We start from the raw sequence: 19,526 nt of genomic DNA on the forward strand, positions 1-19,526 counted from the left end.
CGCATTACAGCGGCTCATCAGAACCACAACATCCTTCAATTTTTTGGCTCATGGACAAACATGGAGAATCCAACATTTGAGATCAGCTAATAATATTGGTGTTCCTCTTGTTAATGAAGAGCCATCTGCTAGGATTTCTGATGGTGGCACTTTTGCAGGTGTACCCATCAGGGGATCTCCTCTCTTATTTGTGCAAGTGTTGCACGTCGAGATGGGGCGGGGGTGTTCTTTGCTTCTGCCAGCTGCATTTTGAAGATTTCCTGTTGTTGCAGAGAAGAGCTTTTAATTTTCGTAGCTCTGATGTGTCGAGAGCCGCCATAAGACCTCCGAGCGGATTTTGAGGTTTTATGGTGTTCGTGTTGTTTAAGGAGATCGAATTTTCCCTAAACTTTTGAAATTAAAAAGTTCTAAAGAATTTTTAAACATAACACAAGCAACATAACCAGAAACTTCTCTTATATCCAAAACATTAATTTATTGAAATGATGCATGAAAAATGGTTTGTAATGCCCTTTTGGTCTTTTTAATGTCAGATTAATGCACGACAGCCTACATTTATGCCAACGATGCCAACTCAGTGATCAGAAACTTGAGTCGCTCAGTCAGTCATGTTGAAGTAATAAGGAGGCAGTGGGATAGATACTATTATTCATAAACATGAGAAGTAGTAGATCTTATTCCAGTAAGTATATAACTAACAAAAACAAATATAGGTAAGTTTTGCCAAAGTTATGTTTTGCCATTACCTTTGCCTTAAACATATTACTGGTTTTGTCCAGAAACTAAGATTCTGTCATCGTTTACTTACACTCTTGTTATTCCAAACCAGGAACAAAAAATGAGTTAGTCCATACAATGAATGTCAAAGTGGTCCGATGTTGTTTGGACCCCAGAGGCTTTCAAATTATCTTCTTATGTTCCACAGAAGAAATAAAGTCATACACATTTGAATGAGATTCAAGTGAGTGAATGATGACAGAATTTGAATTTTGGGGGTGAATTGAATCTTTAACTGTAATCCAAAATGTGTGGTCAGGCTTAGCAAAGAGGCTGAAATTGAAAAATGGTTTTCTACAAACTTGAGTGAATCCAACAGAAAACCCACAGCCCATGAGAAAAAAACAACATCTTTGCATCTCATTTTACATTCAAAGACAAAGTTTTACTTTGAGACTTTATTGGTACATTGGCGAAAAACAGCCTGTTTTATCCTAAGGGTCAACAAGGGGGTGGATATGGTAATCTTATATTAACACCGTTTTTAACGCAACAAAACTTTGACAAACATTAGCATTGGCCCTCAAGAGAAATAAAATGATAAAAAATGCTGTGATCCTTTTAAGGACCTGAGATTGTGGCCTGGTGCGTTTTTAAAACCATATGGCAATGTTGAACCAACAAAAATAATTTACATCCAACACCTTTTGATCACCAAGCATATAGAGCAACAGAAGACGCAAAGGAGCAGCTCTGTGATGAAGATCTTGCAGGGGGAGTCGAATGCAATTTAGCTCAGAAACTATTGTGCTAATTAGTATGAGAGCTGGTGTGGTGGATTTGGTCGGTTGCCTTTCATTTCGAGCTGACAGCTGTGACCGTGATGTGATATAAGCCTGAGAGCCAGTCAGGTGTGATACCCGAGCACTTCTGCATTACAGTCGTCGTCTGCCAATCATTGTAGACTGAAATCCCTCTTGGCACTACCTGGTATGAGAAGATTAGCTACCTAAACAAGCCAACTTGGATCGAGTTTGAAATGAAAAAGCTGGGTATAGTCAATAGCATGACAAAGGTGCAGTGTTACATATAAGGGATGACAGAATAACAAGGATGAAAAAAGATATAGCTGCCCAATACTGCAGGTCAAAGGACTGTGGGATGTAGGCTTGATAATGTCAGTCAAATGCACAGGGACTTATCAGTGGAGAAGATCTTCTGAATACTTTATAATGTGCCATTCAACGCATTTCATACAACACAGTGAGCCAGCTAGCCAACTTAGAATACCAAACCTGACCCTTGTTAAAGCCCCCTCATCTTGTGTCAATGTAGATGTGCAACTGGCATTGGAGAAAGTCAGTGGGATTTTCCACCATGGAACATGGAATCATGGCTGACATCATAGCGCACTGAAAAAAGCATTCATGTGTAAAGAATCTTGTAAATAAGTAAAGCCAGGTTAAAGGTTAAACCAGAATGGTATGCCGGTCTCACATCCAAGTACAAGAGGGAATTTGGTGGGATTTTCCAAAAAAGAAACTGATATTATATAAACTTCAAAGCATATTCATTTAGGGCAGGGGTATAGAATTCAGTTCTTGTAGGGCCAATGTCCTGTAGCATTGCCCTGATTAAACACACCTAAAACAATGTAATCAAGGTCTTCAAACTCACTAGAAACTTCCAGGCAAGTGTGTTGGAGCTGGTTGAAGATAAACTCTGCAGGACAGTGGCCCACCACAACTGGATTTGGCACATTTACAACCCTGCCCCTGGAGATCTACCATCATGTAGACTTAAGTTTCAACACTGCTCCAACACACCTGCTTGGAATTTCAAGTAACAATGACCACCTTGATTAGCTGGTTCAGGTGTGTTTGATTGAGGTTGAGGACCCCTGGTTTAGAGTGTGTTTCTGGAGTTCAAACAGTTTGATAAAGTGGACTTTAAAAAAGTTTGCCCCAGCTGGTAAACACCTTCAAACTACCATTGGTCCATTAAATAGTAAGGTGTGCTCTGGGGCTCATCTTCTTTGATATGTAAAGGCACCAACATACTTAAAGTGAGATCAAAGAACAAAAGTGTTTGATGGAATCTCAAACAAACTCACACCAAAATGAAGTTTGTTTGACATTCACTATGGTAGTTTGAACTTACTTGCAAACTTTCTGGAAAACTTCACTTCAGCTGGTAAATACCTTTGAACTACATTTGAGCCATAGTAGTTATGTTATAGGTCCATAATAGGTATGTAGAATGTAAGTTTGGCTCTGTGGCTCCACCATCCTTGATGTGGAAATCTTTTCTGGTACATTTCTTCTGTTCAGTCCATCAAATTCAGATGCGAGTAAATATGTGAACACACAGGAAAGCTCCTTTTACAAGAAACTGAAGTTGTAATTGTAATTGAAAGCAACACTGAGACTTTTTTCTTCTTTAACATTCTAAAGATGCTTGTCTAAAGCAATCTATTGTATAAAGTGCTCTATAAATAAACGTGACATGACGTGACTTGACCGGAGCGCAGAGTTGCATATATCAGGGCCTTAATGAAGGATGCACAGTCTAGCGGGGGATAATGTTGATGTTGGGATACGAGCATGGAAAACCATTTACAGTACAAGAGTGAGGAGTGTGAGAACACAAAACCCAGACACGACTTCAGAGAGCTTCAAAGCTCACCGCAGTTGCGGAAGACAGCAAGAGACAAACTGAGACAAAAGGAAAGAGAAAGAATATAGAAAATTACTATACCCCATATCCAAAACAACACCTTTCCACCCATTTCCTGTTTTTCTCATAGGCAGAACCACCTAAGGATTCCCATGTGTTCCTTTCAGAGCACATGTCACTAAACTCCATATCATCTAAAGAAAGAGATGGACCCTTGTCCCTGCATTCCGCTCGAAATACTCCGCTCCCAGAAGCTTCCACAAGAAAGTCAACAACACTCCATCTTGTCTATTTTCAGAGGCTTGAGCTTCTGCAAAAGATTATAGTCCACAACCGGTTCATTACCGCAAGTTCTGACCAACATCTAAACGTACTTGACAGCAGCAGTCTTACACAGTCACACAGAAAGGCCACAGCTTGTTCAGTGACTGTCTTAGGGATCAATCGTGTCTTTTGCCGCTCATGTTTGTTATTTCACATTTACACACATGGCAGGCGTGCTAATAATGGGAGCAACTCCGGAGCGATGCACACGCGGTGCGACACACTTGTTTTTTACAGGCGTGTCCACCCACATCGAGATAAAAATGTAACATTTTTTAGAATGTCGCAATCGCACCGCAGGTCATGTGACAAGAACCAACCAATCAGCTTCATCCTTTCCTGTAACAACATTGAAAGCTCAGCCAAGATTAAGGAACAGGTGATCATAGCTGTACAGGGACAGCCATCTTTAAATAAATTCCATTTATCCTTTGCTGAAACTTCCGTGTCTCCGTGGAGTGCAGCAGATGCCTCTGGAGCGCAAGCGCCCGAATATTTTGGCGCGATATGGGAACGGCCCCTTGACAAGCTCTGATATGATTGGATGACAGTAAGGGGCTGCACCAATGAGCACTTTTGAAAAATAACTAATTACTTCAATTGTAAGTCTGCAGGTTAGTCAAATTAAATACTAAAAATATATTTATAAGAATTGTTTAAGGCACTTGGTATTAAGTAAATGAAAATGTACATATACGAAACTGTTAATCTTTAGGGTTACATATGTTGAATAACTAATATTTATAACACTCTCAGGGCATAAATGTCACTTTAAAAAGGGGCAGTACACATTTTTACCTTATTTACCCTTAAAGGGTGCATGTAAGTACCTTATAGTTACATTTTAATACCTAAATGATGCATGTGAAAAGGTACCACCCCACTTTTTTCTAGATTATGAAGTCTATACATTTCTGCTTACAGTACATCACATGGAATTTATATGCATCACTGGTAATTGGACGCACAGGGATTGAAAAATTATTTTAGTTATGGTGTCGACAAAATATTAAGTACTGTTAAATTGTTAAATAAAAAGAGCAGCCATAGGCCTATTTCATTTAAACTCAACAGGGACAAAAATGACAGCAAAACAATCAAATGACCTGACAAATAATCTTACAAATGTAAAACAGAATGTTTGTAATTGAAGAGGTTTGCTCATGTCCTATAAACAAACCGGGCTCATTTGTAAACCTGAGGCAAAACATTTCTGTATTGATTGATATTTCCATTTCAAACTAAATAGAAAAATGATTTATGTACTTTATTAGTCTAAAACAATACACTCAAATATAAGAGGAGTCATAAAATTGTCTGTATACTTTAATTAGCTACAACAAGAATAGCTACTTACAACTGTACAAACCCAGTGCTCGTTTTATTTGTCAATTAAAAAGTTTTTCAGGATATTTTATAGTAAATGGACCAAACTGTCGGCCACAAATCCCTCGGCTACATATGTATCCTCAATTGCTACTATGCATGTATGCACAGTGGCACAAACAATAGACGCTGGTGCAATCATATCTGCCATTCCCCTGGCTTTGCTTGGAGACAGCGCAGTGTTTCTAAGGGTGCTTTGTGTTGATCAGGATCATGTTTCTCGCATGGTCTCAGGCGGCTGCGCCCATTATAACTCTGATGAATTATGAAAACCATTGCTCTCTTCTCTTCTCCCTTTGGAAAAGACAGTGGCAGTCTATACAAACACCTTTCACAACATCCGTTAGGACTTTAACCCCGTCTTGTCTCATCAGACTTGAGAACTGAAAAAAAAAAAAAAAACTATAAATAGCCAATGCCCTGCTTAACATGTAATACTGGAAATCTCTGGACTGACTGAAAGCAATAAAAATGAGTGACATGTATTTTCTCTCCTCGGATTACCTATGAAGTGCCAATAGAGGGTGATCCCCAGTGCCCGCAGGGATTTGGACTGATCTGGCAACAGCTTCTTCTAACGAAAATGTATCAAGTAAACTGCACAGACAATCTCCCAATATAGCATTTTTTCCCTCTCAACTCAGACTATAAAACATATACTGAAGCTGAATCTCTTACATTTTTTTCTTATTATAATAATGTTGAATAATAATAATAAAACATTTTATTTTGTCCCTCATAATATCTCATCTCCATTGAGAAACCGTACATGAAAGGGAGTCCAAAAAAAGTTTTGAAGTACATGAACATTTTGGTCTTTAGACACTAATAATAATAATCTATGTCTATCAGTATGGACATACACCCACACATCCGTGTAGTTATTTATAGACCCCTTTAAACCACTTTGTGGCTTCATTCTGTGACTTGATCATGGTCACATGACCATGGTTTGACAATGTGAACACAGTTTGGCCACAGCAGTTTTAGAATGAATGGTTGCAACACCATGAGCCACATCAGTCTTTGATTATTCCCACACGCCAATGCCTCTTTCTTACCAAACAAACTCATTAATAATGGGCCAAGATGTCACTTTTTCCTTAGACTTGTGTGCTATCCAACATCAACTAATTGTAATGGAAATGCCCATTGCTTCAGTTCAAAACTCAAAGCCCTGCTTTAAAGTGTGAAACCAGAAACACACTGAACCACGATCTGAATTTGTATTTATTTAATGTTTTTACTTGCTAAAAAGTATAAACTACCAATCGGATAACAGAAAACATGAAAACATGAACATAAAACCAAGCAAATTTTGGTCACGTCAATCATTTTGTTTATCAAATGTGAATATTTGATGGAGTTAATATTTATTAACAAAGAATTAAATAAAGAAATCTCCTGTAACCTCATCTATACTGTTCATCTCTGAGGTCGGGATTCTTCTGTTGAGCCCCTCTACGTTGGTGAAAGAAAAGGTGTGGCTGCATTAAAAAAAACAACATGGTTTCCAAACCGAGAGAGAACTGTATGACAACATGAGAATCTGCTTCGAAAATAGCAACAGAGAAGAGCGAAACATGAACTAATAGATGCAAGTTCCGCTTTTCATCGTCACCACCACTTCCTTTCGTATATCTAGTGTGTACAATATGCACAGTTTATGTGGCTTTCATGCCCAGCACTGCTGCTTTATTTGAAAATGAGTTTGCACAGTCCTAAAAACAGCACTGGAGTCAAACGTTAAGCATGCATCATTTTGTGTATCTACCTCTCGGAGACGATTTCCTTTGATGGTGTGGTGTGAATTTGATCTAGATAACTGTACTTTTAACAAGCAGATTAAACAGGTTACTAAATCTGTTATTTGAACACAATCTTATTTGCAATACCATCTATCAATGAACTAAAACAACGACCTGAGCTCTTTACAAACACGAGGCCTGAATATACTGTTACACAGACATCATTGATCAGTTGTAACATAGACTCATCCATTGAATCATGCCAGAAGCTGTGAGTGCTTCTATGACCTACTCAGATGGCAATATCATTGCTAAAGATACTATTTGTGCAGCAATTATTACTACAGTCGAACAATATAAAGCAAATAAACAAGCACGGCAGATGACATCATATTTACTGACCTAGATTTTGTGATATATTGGGGTGGATCTACAGTAGGTGACATTTAGACGGAGAATTGTAATAAATCTGCCTTCAAGCGCACCTGAAATTCACACCACCGAGACCGGCATCCGTTATTACGACATGTCACGCATTCATGTTGGAAACATAACATAGGCATAGCTTAAATGAGATGGAAGAACCATGCTGTGGACAGTAAATTCAAATGAATCCGAATTCAGAAAGATGAAAACTTATTTATACATGGCATCACAACTAAATGTTTATGTTAAATAAACCAAACCATGAAAGTTAGCTGTTTTGTACATCAGACCTTAAAATTATTTAAATACAGCATGTAAAATTAAATTAAATTTATGCATTTAGCAGACGCTTTTATCCAAAGCGACTTACAGTGCATTGAGGCTATCAATTTGTACCTATCATGTGTTCCCGGGGAATCGAACCCACAACCTTGCGCTTGATAGCACAATGCTCTACCAAAAAAAAAAAAAAAAAATTAACTGCAAAATCTTTCATTATAATACACTAAACTTGCTGTCCACTTTCTGCTTATTATATACATATGGTAAATACATATTGTATATATATCTATTTTATAGATCAGTGTTTCCACAGTATTTCAGAAACTAGAGTATCATCAAGTTTCGCCACTCATAAATATGATTTTGCGATGTCATTTATGTGCTCGAAACTTGTAATTACAATATTTCCAACTCTACTTTAGAGTAGGCACATAAACTTTTATAAAGATTCAACCTTTTGTCAATCTGCTTAAGTTTGATGCACAGAAATTTGGAAAAGAAAAAACAATACCACTATTGGTCTCTCTGTGTACCTTGTGTCACTCTTACAATATAAATATTTAGTCTAATTTACATTTTCATATTTTTCCTTTAACTGAGATCAACATGCAATTATGAGTCAATTACATTCATAAATTATTAGTTAAATGTAATATTTCCACGATTAGTCTTTTTAGAAATATACTAAAGTGTACTTTAGTATGCAAGGGTATGTAAGCAAAAGAAGATTATTGTGCAAAGTGGCAGACCGGATTGAATGAATATTAGGAACAATTCCTGATTGTTCGCAACATACCAGTTTTGTTTCTAATCACTACAGTTTATATACTTACCATTTCCCAAAGATAATCTATTCAAAACCAGTTCTCTCGTAAGTATTTGTTCCATTGTGACCTTATGAAGTTAAATGAATGACGGAAACGCGACTGTGGTGTTTGTAGGAACTGGAGGTCCGGCATGCAAATGTTTTGACAGTGTTGAAAACAGCACTTGGAAGGCGCATAGTAAAAATGCTCCTCTTTAAAAATAACAATAAGAGTAAGCTAATACAACGCAATAATGTTTGAGACTACACCCTTGGCTGCAACTTCCTAAGCCTTCCGCCGTCATCAGTTCATTGAAATAGCCTTCTGTAACCAGCTAAAACAAAAACTTCCCAGGGATTCTGGCAGGTATTGACGTGAAATGAAACGGAGCCATGGCAATTGCGGTGTAAAGACGTCAACGCGCTACACTCGTTAGCAGCCAACAACTGCTTGGCTCAGCGCGGGAATTTCACAGGCCATTGTGTTTGTGCATGACGGAACAAATGCTTTTAGCGAGTTGGCTTATTTTTAGGTCGTGTGATGTCATAGGACCTGCAAGCTGAGAAACATAACAGAACCGCCAAGTTTTTTTTTTTTTTTTTTGCTCAGAGGAACGCGGCCCAACAACCTGAGTGTCAAGAGTGAATGAGAATTCCCCGTCACAAGAGATGACACAATAAACGAATGATGTCAGCAGCTGTTTCACAACAATAAACGCAACGCTGAGGTCAGCTGGAACACAATAGGAAAAAAGACTGAGCTTGGCTCTTCTAGGCTAACTCTTTTCTTCTATTCTTCCACCCTGCTCCACTTGTGCAACAGATAGTCCCTTATAATATACGCTAAAACACAAGAAACATGTATTGAAAGTGCACTTGACGTGTACTTCAAAAATTAAAAGTATTAAAAAATAATTTAAAAAACCTGTGTTTCCATATCATATAATATTAATTTTAATTAAATGGCCACTTTGAGTACACTTTTAAAATGTGTACTTTAAAATACATTTCTAGTCATTATGTTCTTGTCATGCTTTAAATTTTGATGTGTATTTGATTAACAAACTTAAGCATGTAAAGTACTTGATTAAAAATGTAACTATTGTTATGCAATATTACATCAAGTTAATATATTTTAAATGTACTAAATTGCACCTTCATTGTTATAAATGTGTAATTACAAATATATTTTAATACATTGCAAATATTAAATGAAAATACATTAAAGTAAACTTTATTTTACCATAAGTGCTTGTCAGTACATTCAGCAATATACGTAAACCATATTTCAAAGGCAATACAAGTAATTATGAAATTACATATTAATGTACTTAAGTCCCATTTAAGTGGCCTAAAAACAATGTAACAATTTAAAATAAATACAACTATAATATATTAAATGTTCATTTAATTGCAATAAACACGCAGTTAAGTGAACAGAAACATTACATTTAATTTGCATTTGCATTAAGTATATTCTTTAAAAAAAATATTATTTACATAATAAGAACTCTTTCTATAAATAATGTTTGCTTCTTTTTTACAAGGGAAGATATAAGTACATTGTTTCATAAGGAAGCAACAGCAATTAAAGACACCATAAATCAAAGTTGTGTGGCTTATAGCTTCAAAAAAAAAAAATAATAATAATAAAAAAAACTCCTAGGAGATATATGCAAAACATTTATGACTTACGCATGCACAAATATAAAAATGAATCTACTTGTCCAATAAAGTGCTCTCTAGAATGAAAAATCATTCTTTCAAATCTCTAATCTGCAAAGGACTAGCAATAGCATGTGGAAATTTATATTTCTGTTGCGCCGTAAGCTAAAGGCTTTTAGTTAATCAAAATAAAAAGAGCCCTTCGAACGATACGTGCCACCTCAACTTGTTTTAACACGAAATACATCAAGACAGTAGAGAAGATTGTGTCCGTCAAACCATTTCATTGGGTCTTCATTCTTATAAAATCAAGTGAAGAGAAACGGGCAAACTAAAGCAACAGCAGCCCATGGATCAGTACGTCTGTAAACTCCTGTGATGTTTATGTCGAATATCAGGGTTAAGAGCCTGACTTCCTGTTTGTGTTCTCACAAGTTGAAGAGGCCAAGGATGGAAAGTCTGTGGAAGTACTAATCAACTATTGTCTTTGTTTATGTTCTTGCGTCAGTCCCATGCAATCATATTGTACATGTGGTGTAAGACGACTTTCCCTTCAGTCATGAGTAGATAACACAGTCATAATAACAAAGGTGAACATCTGTGCAATGGAAAAGGGTGTAAAAGCCAAATTTAAATTCCACACGTGGCTAGAGCTCTTACGCAGAACATGACCGCCTGCAGGACTGGTGCAAATACCATTGATACTTTCATACCAACAGCGCTCACATTTCTGCTGTAGCAATAGACATTCATTTATATAGTCTAGTAACAAATAAATGTTAACGTGTATAAACATTTTTAATAATTACTGTTTATGTAGCCCAAACTGAACCCTATATTCCAGGTTAACTTAAACTAAAGAGAATCCGTGGCATGCTGTCAATCACCACAGATCACCATGATTTTGACTCGTCTAAGATTATAAAAACACTATGTTTTATTATGGATGTCTAAAGTGGGAATTGCATACTGGAAAACTTTAAAAAATATATACAATTCCCATAAGGTTTATACATGCTGCTACATTTAGTGTGATAGAGTTGCTTACCAACCCAGTCCACGCAGTTATGTGAAAAATGTCATGGCTATATAAACAAGTAAACCTGGTTCTCTCTGTGAAATGTTTGAATGATCTCTGCAGCACTTTCCGTGGAGCAAATTCCAGCTACAGGAAACTATGCTGCAAATGCATAACCAGAAGTCCGTCTAGATAAGCAAAAAAACTCTTCAGACAGAATATGCCACATTTTGCATGGAATAATTAATAATTAATTTATCCGTACTTTTTAAATACTTAAAGAAAAAACAAAGTATGCTTTACAAGAAAAAAACTTTTGCAATTTTTTCGAATATTTTCCTATTTCACATTTAATTCAATGTGTTACTTGCTGCTTATTAACAAATATTTGTGAATTTTACTAGCAATTTTTTTAGTGTAAACTGTATATCATATATATATGATATATATAATATATATATGATATATATTATTTTTTTCTGAGTACATACAATCAGCTGATGAACTCTTACTTATAACAAATACTTTCAGCAGAGGTTAAATATTAAGTAGAGTCACCAATTTTGCTGTATTTAACATTGACAAAGTGAGACTCAAAATCTTTTCAAATGCACAGTAGCAGCAAACAACAACAACAAAAATCAGCGCCTGAAAGTGGGACCGGAGCAGTCCAACTTCTGAGTACAACATGTTGGTTTAGACACAGAAATCACAAACACTGCACACACACACACACACACACAGAGATTTCATTAAGCCCAAAAGCTTCTTTCTGTGTGCTGCCTGGGCCTGGGGCAAGGGCTCGGAAAACAAAGCTGCCCTTTTTTATTCAAGCGAACGGTAACACGAGAGGCATGGCTGGCAAGCGAAGGGGAGAAGAAGGCGGAGGGGACTCAGCCAGGGGACTAAATGGAGTTTGTGCTCCACTGTGCTGAAATGGGCTTTTGTGGCCCAGGCGTCAGGATGATGAAGCAGGTACGCTAACAGGAATGCCACATTGATCCCCAGAGCCCCCAACCATAGCCAGGACCTTATTACTCTGAACAGAAAAATATTAATGAATGGAATTGGATGGATAGGGATGGGAATTGGAAGGAATTTTACAATAGAAGTAAATATGAAGCTAAATAAAATTATAAATCCCTATACATTTAGCAGACGCTTTTATCAAAAGCAACTTACATTGCATTCAAGCAAACAATTTTCTCCTGACGTGTTCTTTGGGATTCGAACCCCCAACCTTGCACTAACTAACGCAATGCTCTACCACTTGAGCTACAGGAACACAGAGTTACATGTAAAGGTGTAGTTATAGCCTTCTTAAGAGCCAGAAAAGCTAGTTTAGCTAGTTGCATGTAATATAAATTCAATTATGGGACATTTGATGTCAGGGTATTGAAAGTCAGGGTAACAGGGCGCTCAACATTTGAAAACACACACATAAAATATTCGTCTGCAAGTGTGACTGGAACCAGACATCTCTCCTCACTCTGAGATCATGTGTTTACCCATTGTGGTAACCCACCCATTTAACTTTTTGCTGCAAACCGGCTTGGAAACACACAGCACAAAACCTCTGTTCTTATGCCTAGCACATGCACACACACACACAAGCACACCGCTCCACCTTCTCCAAATTTGCATGCACACACCACCCACGCATAACGTTCACACCGTCCTACATTACAGTCGATCCAAACACATGTGAGTCTGACACCTCGTTCCACTCGTTTATGCTCTTTTCATGTTGGAGTTAAGCTGCTTTGATTTGCATTACCATAAAAAAAAAAAAAAAATCTCCATTCAAAACCAATTACAAACCATGGTTGGTCTGAAAAGAATATAATCCTAATGGGATTAATAACATACCGATTTACTCACAGCACGGCATTGAACAACACGTTTCAAAACCAAAAGGTGTGCCAGCTGGGAAATTAAGGCCTTACAAACAGTGTTTGTGTGTCTATGTGCTGAACTGAGTGAACATCCCGCTGGCTAAATGCAGTTATTTAGAACGAATGGATATGCCAAATCAAAAACAGAGCCTAAATATGTTGTTACATGGTGTGAAAGTTTAGTCAGTTTTCAAGAATATCTATCATTGCACTAGTGACCATCTGGCAACCAATCACAACACCCTAGCATGGCTAGTTTTGCACAGGCAAGTGTCATTCTAGTCAAATTCCAGTTGTTACTACTTCATAATAAATTAATCAATGTTAACTATGGTATTTTGGTGGAAACTGTGTTGCTGTGGGTAAGAAAACTGCCCCAGATAATAGAAATCGTCTGTGCCCTCATAACTGGACACCAGACAAGCTGAAAGAATAATCTGAGCACACCCCCTCTTTTTGAACTGACCAAGGAAAGCTAATATGTCACACAGTTCAGCGTTATGACATTATTGCCTAAAAAAAAAAACAATTCACTGTGGCTGTGCCATGGTACAATATGCTAATATCATGGTACTTTGACATTTACCAATTGTACTGAATCACTGCCATATTCATCATATACACAATGGTATTTACACAGTATTGAAATATGAAAATTCCTTGTGTGTGTGCGTGGCTTAAAATAATAGATTGTTTTGTCAAAGTTTGCATTATACACCACAGGAATATCCCATAACCTAAACCTAGCCATAAATCACAGCACAATAAGGGACAAGGATATTGGATTTCATAATAGTCTATATGATGGCGAAAACTCAGAAAAAAGTGTAAATGTGTATGCCAGAAAACCCTGTCTGAGTACAGTGATATGCCGCTGGCGCTGTACTGTACTACTGAGTTACCCATTATATTTGACACCTGGAAAGGTGTTTTTGTAAGGTGCTGAATTGAAGTGTCACAGGCAAGAAATATCTATTTCCCATCATATAATCTGGTAATTGGGGGCCATTTAATGGTTGTTACATTTGCCACATCATATTTAAGGTGATTTAAAAATATATATAATTAACATTTGCTGCCTACTATGGACTTATATATTGTTAGATTAATACATGATAACATGTGATATAATATAATAGTATATATAACATATAAATCAGACTATTCACAAACACAAAGTTCACTGTATGTCAAATCAAAGAAACTGAGCATATTTCTTCTTATCTAAGGACTAGCAACTCTTATCTAAATCTCCAATATTAACATTAAATGCAAAACAGCTCTAGCTAATAAGAAAATATCCCTAACAAAACAAAAAGTCAAAGATTGCATCCCTTGTCTTTTCCTCTTTTCACTTTTGTCGTTCATTTCCTGTTGATAGCCACACGAGCGAATGTGTGTTTTGAATAGTCAAATGGTGGCCGGCACAGAACGGTAGTTTCGCCAGGAAATACGGTCCTTCCATGCAAAGACTCTCCGTAGCCATGCAAATGAGCTGGAGTGAGATGACTGTAGTATGAAGGAGTTGCACTGTGCAGAATTGCCTGTGACTCCCTTGATACCAGACACTGTGTGATTTACAGTGACCACATTTGTAAGTGAAATAAACGAGTAGTGATTTTACGCTAGCTGCTGACATTTCCATAGTCGTCTTCTCTCAGGATCTAGAATGGATCTACAGTGTGGTGGAACGGCGATGGCCGTAACCTTGTTTTGATGCTGGTCACAGTCCACTGCATGAGTATCTTGGTACACAGGTCAAAAACACATTTTTTTTTTGTACTGTTTAACTTTCTTCTGTTTAGTATAAACTGACTTACATGCTTGCTTCAAACTGTGATTACAATTACACATTATATTAAAGAGTACAGGGTATTACTTGCCAATGTGTTCTTCCCTAAACCACTGAAAACTAAAGCACAAATTAGCCATCTTTCAACTATTAACACCCCAGGCATAAAATACAAGGCCAGAGGTGGGAGAACAGGAGTTTGATGGAGTGCTCCGGTATTCCAAAGAACACACTCCTCCTGGGATCCAGATAAAACCACACACATTCCTCTCTAGGGGATGACATGTGACTTAACCCCCAACCATTTGTTTCATTTTAAGGCCAACCACATTGAAAACTCCTCCTAGCAAATCTTGCAGAAATCTGTCCGGAGGCAAAACGTCTCAAACTCCTCAAAAGAGAGCCAAAAACAGCTATAGGAGAAGAAAGGTGTGTTGGATGGAGATGTGCAGAGATGGAAGTAACTGCATTGTACGTGAACCTGCAGTGAGAAAACAAACTCCAGGAGGAAGGCAAAGGGAGCGGTTCAAAGGCGGAGGACACACCATGGCCTCCTACTTTGTGAGGAAACAGGCTTCATTTCCTCCTCTTTATCCCATGGACAATAGACTGCTTACGTGTTGGACCAGCAGGGAAAATAGGCTGGGCAAGGAACAAAAGGGACAGCCCAGTCAATAGAGATTGTCCGTGCTTGGTACTCTATAGATGCTTTAATTGTTGTTTTGACAACTATTGCATTACACAGATGTCAGAACAATTTTGTAGTTCTTTAGGGATTGAGGGAAATGAAAACTTGTTCTAGAAGAGAACTAAACTGTGTCTGGGGGAGGAACTGAGTGATGCCGCCACATTAACTTCCAAGTGAATGGAAAAAAGTGTCTATGGAACAGAGGGAGCCATTTGAATAAAGAGAGGGGGAACACTGTGATTCACTCTGACGCCAAGGGGAGATGTGGAAAGTGGCCAAAATCCAAGCTCACAAATCGCCCGATCCAAGGGACGCAACAAAGGACTTGTTGTAATCAACTGATTTGTGAGTTAATAGGAAAAACACCCCAGAGCATTGAAATCTGATAATCGTATCATATCTCAGTCGGACTGGCTGATAAAATATCAGTTGCTAGGTACTAATGCAGATTTGAGGTAAGGGTAGTCGCAATATTAGCCTGTTTCTTGTCCCATTACTTCAGGAATAAGTTCTGGAGTTTCTGCGCCAGACTAGGACATTAATTGAATCCAATTTTTACATTTGATAAGGTAATATGGCCCACCTGGAGATTTTGACATTTGGCAATTTCATGTATAATGTTTGGACTTACTAATGCGTTTATTTTTACAACCTTCCATGAGCATAATATCAGTGCCTATTTTGGCGACGTACACATCAGTGTTGGATTTGTATTTGAAGAACTGCTGACACTGAGATGCGAGTTGCCGTACTTTACCACAGCGTGTTCTGCATGCATTGCATACTTCTGTGGTCACCGTGCATGTTTTTTGCCATGCACAAGTATAACTTTGAGTTGAAAAAAAGTGACAAAGGTGATATAAACTGCTCTAGATCCAAACATAAATTCGGCAGAACTTGATACACCTGCTAATTAAAAACGTTTGAACTTTCATTTGAGATGTGCAAATGTAATAATACATACAGCATCAAGGCACAACATACTGAATGGTGCTTACCTTCTGATCCACAATTGAGCAAGCAATTTGTTTGACGTAGGCCAGGTCTGCCGTTTGGGGAAGAAGGACAGACTCTCTTGTAAGTCCAATCTGTATCATGAAGGAGACACCGGCTGGTGCCGGAGGCCCGTGCGGTATTCCAGATGCCCCGCCGGGACCTGGAGCAACTCCCATGTCCACTGTAGGGAACCCTGGGGTTTGAGATGGATGGACTGAGACTGGTGTCCCCTGCTGCATCACCACTGACCCAGGTGGAGATGGGCCACCAGGGGGGAAGAAGACATGGGACATGTGTCCCGGAGATATGAAGGGACTGACGTTGGCCATGCCGAAGAGTCAAAGACAGTCAAGAGATAAGACTGGGTAGTGTGAGGCAGAAAACTCACCTACACACACCAGCAGTCACTCACTCATCAATAGCGGCCGTCCCTGCTGTGTGTCTCTGTCTACTAGAGCTTAAAAACAACTGATCCCTTTCCAGGAAGTGGCTCTTCTTTCTTTTCGCCCTCCCTTTAACAGAAAGGTCCTCTATACGGCTTTCATTTCAGAGAAGGAGCAGGTGACAAATACAGATAAAGTTAAGCTTTGAAATGAAACGTCCTCCTCCTTCTCCTCCTCCTGCTTCCTGTTCCCTCACTACCCCAAAGCAGCTTTGAAGAGGAAAGCGTCCAAACTTCAAGGAAACACACCGAGGACAAAAAAGAAACTCTAACAAATGAGAAAGGCAAGACACATGCCAATAGCTGTAAATCCGTCCACTCAAGATGGCCTCCAAGTACAGGAAACAAGCCGGAGAGAGCTCCTGGTTAGGCTGGCTTTGCAAGTCAGACTGTGTTTCAGTTTCTGGTCGTGTTGAGCCGTGTCTGCTGTGCCTCAGTGAGAAAACTACTGAGGACACTCCCTCTTCCCCCTGCCTCCACCCCCTACTGTCTGAACCTCGCAGAGCCCTGGAGGAAGTGGTGTAACTGACAGATCTCTCGACCAATCAGCAACAGAGAGAGCTGTACAAGAAAAGCTCTATGAGATCATACATATCCACTTCTGCCTCCTCCCAGTCCCACATACACCTTCTTCCCTCCCTATCAACTTTTACGTCTTTCAGTTTGCCTTGTTTACTCCCACACCCTGGAACAAATTTGTCCTTCTCTTTTTGCCTGGGGGCCCACGCTAACTTGCAATTCTTTTCCCAGTCACTCATTCTTACTCTTTTTTTTTTTTCTCCCAGTCTCCTTTTTTCCATGTCCCAAATGTTAGCCAAATACATGATCTGTGTGGCATAAACACACCTAAATGAAAAAAAATAAAATAAAAATACATGATATTTTTAAAAAGGAATATCAGGAATCATCCAGGTCAAGAAGAAGCCTGCTGTAGACAGTCTACATTGCCCTTACTTCTGTTACAAAGTGTTTATAGAGACTAGTATTAAGATAAATTGAAGCCAGCCTCCCACCTATCTTTAACCCCAATCAATTTGCTTACTGGGCCAACAGGTCTACAGATGCTATTGCTACAGCCCTCTACAAGGATCTGGAGCACCTGAAACACAGAGGAACGTATGTCCGGATGTCCTTTATTAATTATAGTTCTGCTTTCAATACCATCATACAGGACATACTCATCAGGAAACTCATCCACCTGGCCTTTCCGCTCAGCTCTGCTCCAGGATTAGGGACTTTGCGTCTCAACTTACTACAGGACATTGCAAACACCCGCTATCCAGAGAAAAAACGTCATTATTAAGGACCCGTCCCATCCCGACCATCACCTGTTTGTCCTCCTGCCCTCAGGGAGGCGATAGAGGGCAATCAAAATGCACACCGCCAGATTATTAAATCGTTTCTATCCAAAAGCCATCCAGTCCTTAAACTATGGGCTGTCCTGCACTACTTATATATAACACTTTACTGTGGACTGTGCAATAACTGCTCTAATCCTCAACTTTATTTACCTGTTGCATATCAAGTTTATAAATGGATTGTTATTGCGTTGTTTACGTGTGTATGTACTGTAGCACTGTTAAACAGTGTCCTTTGTTAAATAGCTCTTCTTGAAGGCTATTTTGTACTGTACTTTATTCATCATATGACACTTATTGTGGATTATGTGTACGTTTTGAAGCACCAATGGGAGGGGCATGCAAAATATCATTGTATTCAATACAATGATGATAAAAGGCTTCAATTCAATGCATCATGTTTACATAATTTAACACTAATTCTTTATCTGAAAAATGTACATATAAAATAAATGAATTACCTGGATTTTGACACCATCCTCCACCTCGTTAACCTTTATCAGATGCCAAATATGATGCTCGTCAATTCCCGAGAAATGTGGTCAGTGTTATTAGTTCATTTAAACTTTTTCACACACAACAAAATTCAGATCAGACAAGAATGAAATGTCTGTACAAAATCATGTTTTTATTTAGTTGTTTTTTTATTTATTTTATGACATAAAACAAGACCTGCATAGTAAAACAAAAAAAGAAAAAGAAAAAAGAAGGGGGATAAGGAAAAGACATTTCAATAAAAGATAGATAGTAGATTAAAAATATGCATAATAAAACAAAATAAATAAAAGGCTGGTCTTTTTTATCCCTTGCAGTTATAGGTTGAATACAGCTTAATATGATGTACAAAATATCACACAGTGATAAATTGCTTTTAAAAAATAAAAACACTTAACAAAAAGTCCTTTTACCTTGGCTTTGGACTGAAACTTCTCTTTTTTTTTTTTTAAATGTCCATACAATTTTCAGTTCTTTAGGCTTTTACACAATCACAAGCAAGTATTAAGCCTAGAAAAAAGGTACTACTGTCATCTTACACCTTATTACTAGTAATCATATCAATATGTCTAGTAGAGAAAAAGCAAACAAATCAGAAAACGGGAAACTTACATTTTGCATTGGCAGCTTTTCAAACATATAAACAGTTTCGGTTTCCTTTTTTATTTATATTTTTACACAGATCCGTCCTCTCTCGGTAAGGAATGTGTTTTGTTGTTGCAATTTCAAGACTCTTATTGCATCGAGGGGTGCGGAATAGGTGAACAAGAGACAGTAGGACTCGTCTAAACACCCATGCAATCGGCAGTCTTT

At 38.1% G+C, this 19,526-nt stretch overlaps 1 protein-coding gene across 1 annotated transcript in view; it reads right to left on the bottom strand.

Moving 5' to 3' along the window:
* The window catches only part of LOC113058739 (serine/threonine-protein kinase D2-like), a 32,810-nt gene extending 15,484 nt beyond the window's left edge, over positions 1–17,326 (bottom strand). The window contains exon 1 of the mRNA XM_026226916.1: positions 16,421–17,326. Within this exon, the coding sequence (XP_026082701.1) occupies positions 16,421–16,747 (327 nt within the window). The 5' untranslated portion in view covers positions 16,748–17,326. The remainder of the gene's footprint in view (positions 1–16,420) is intronic.
* Positions 17,327–19,526: the final 2,200 nt, after the last annotated feature.

The sequence above is a fragment of the Carassius auratus genome, chromosome 40, assembly GCF_003368295.1.
Source record: "Carassius auratus strain Wakin chromosome 40, ASM336829v1, whole genome shotgun sequence".
NCBI lineage: Eukaryota > Metazoa > Chordata > Actinopteri > Cypriniformes > Cyprinidae > Carassius > Carassius auratus.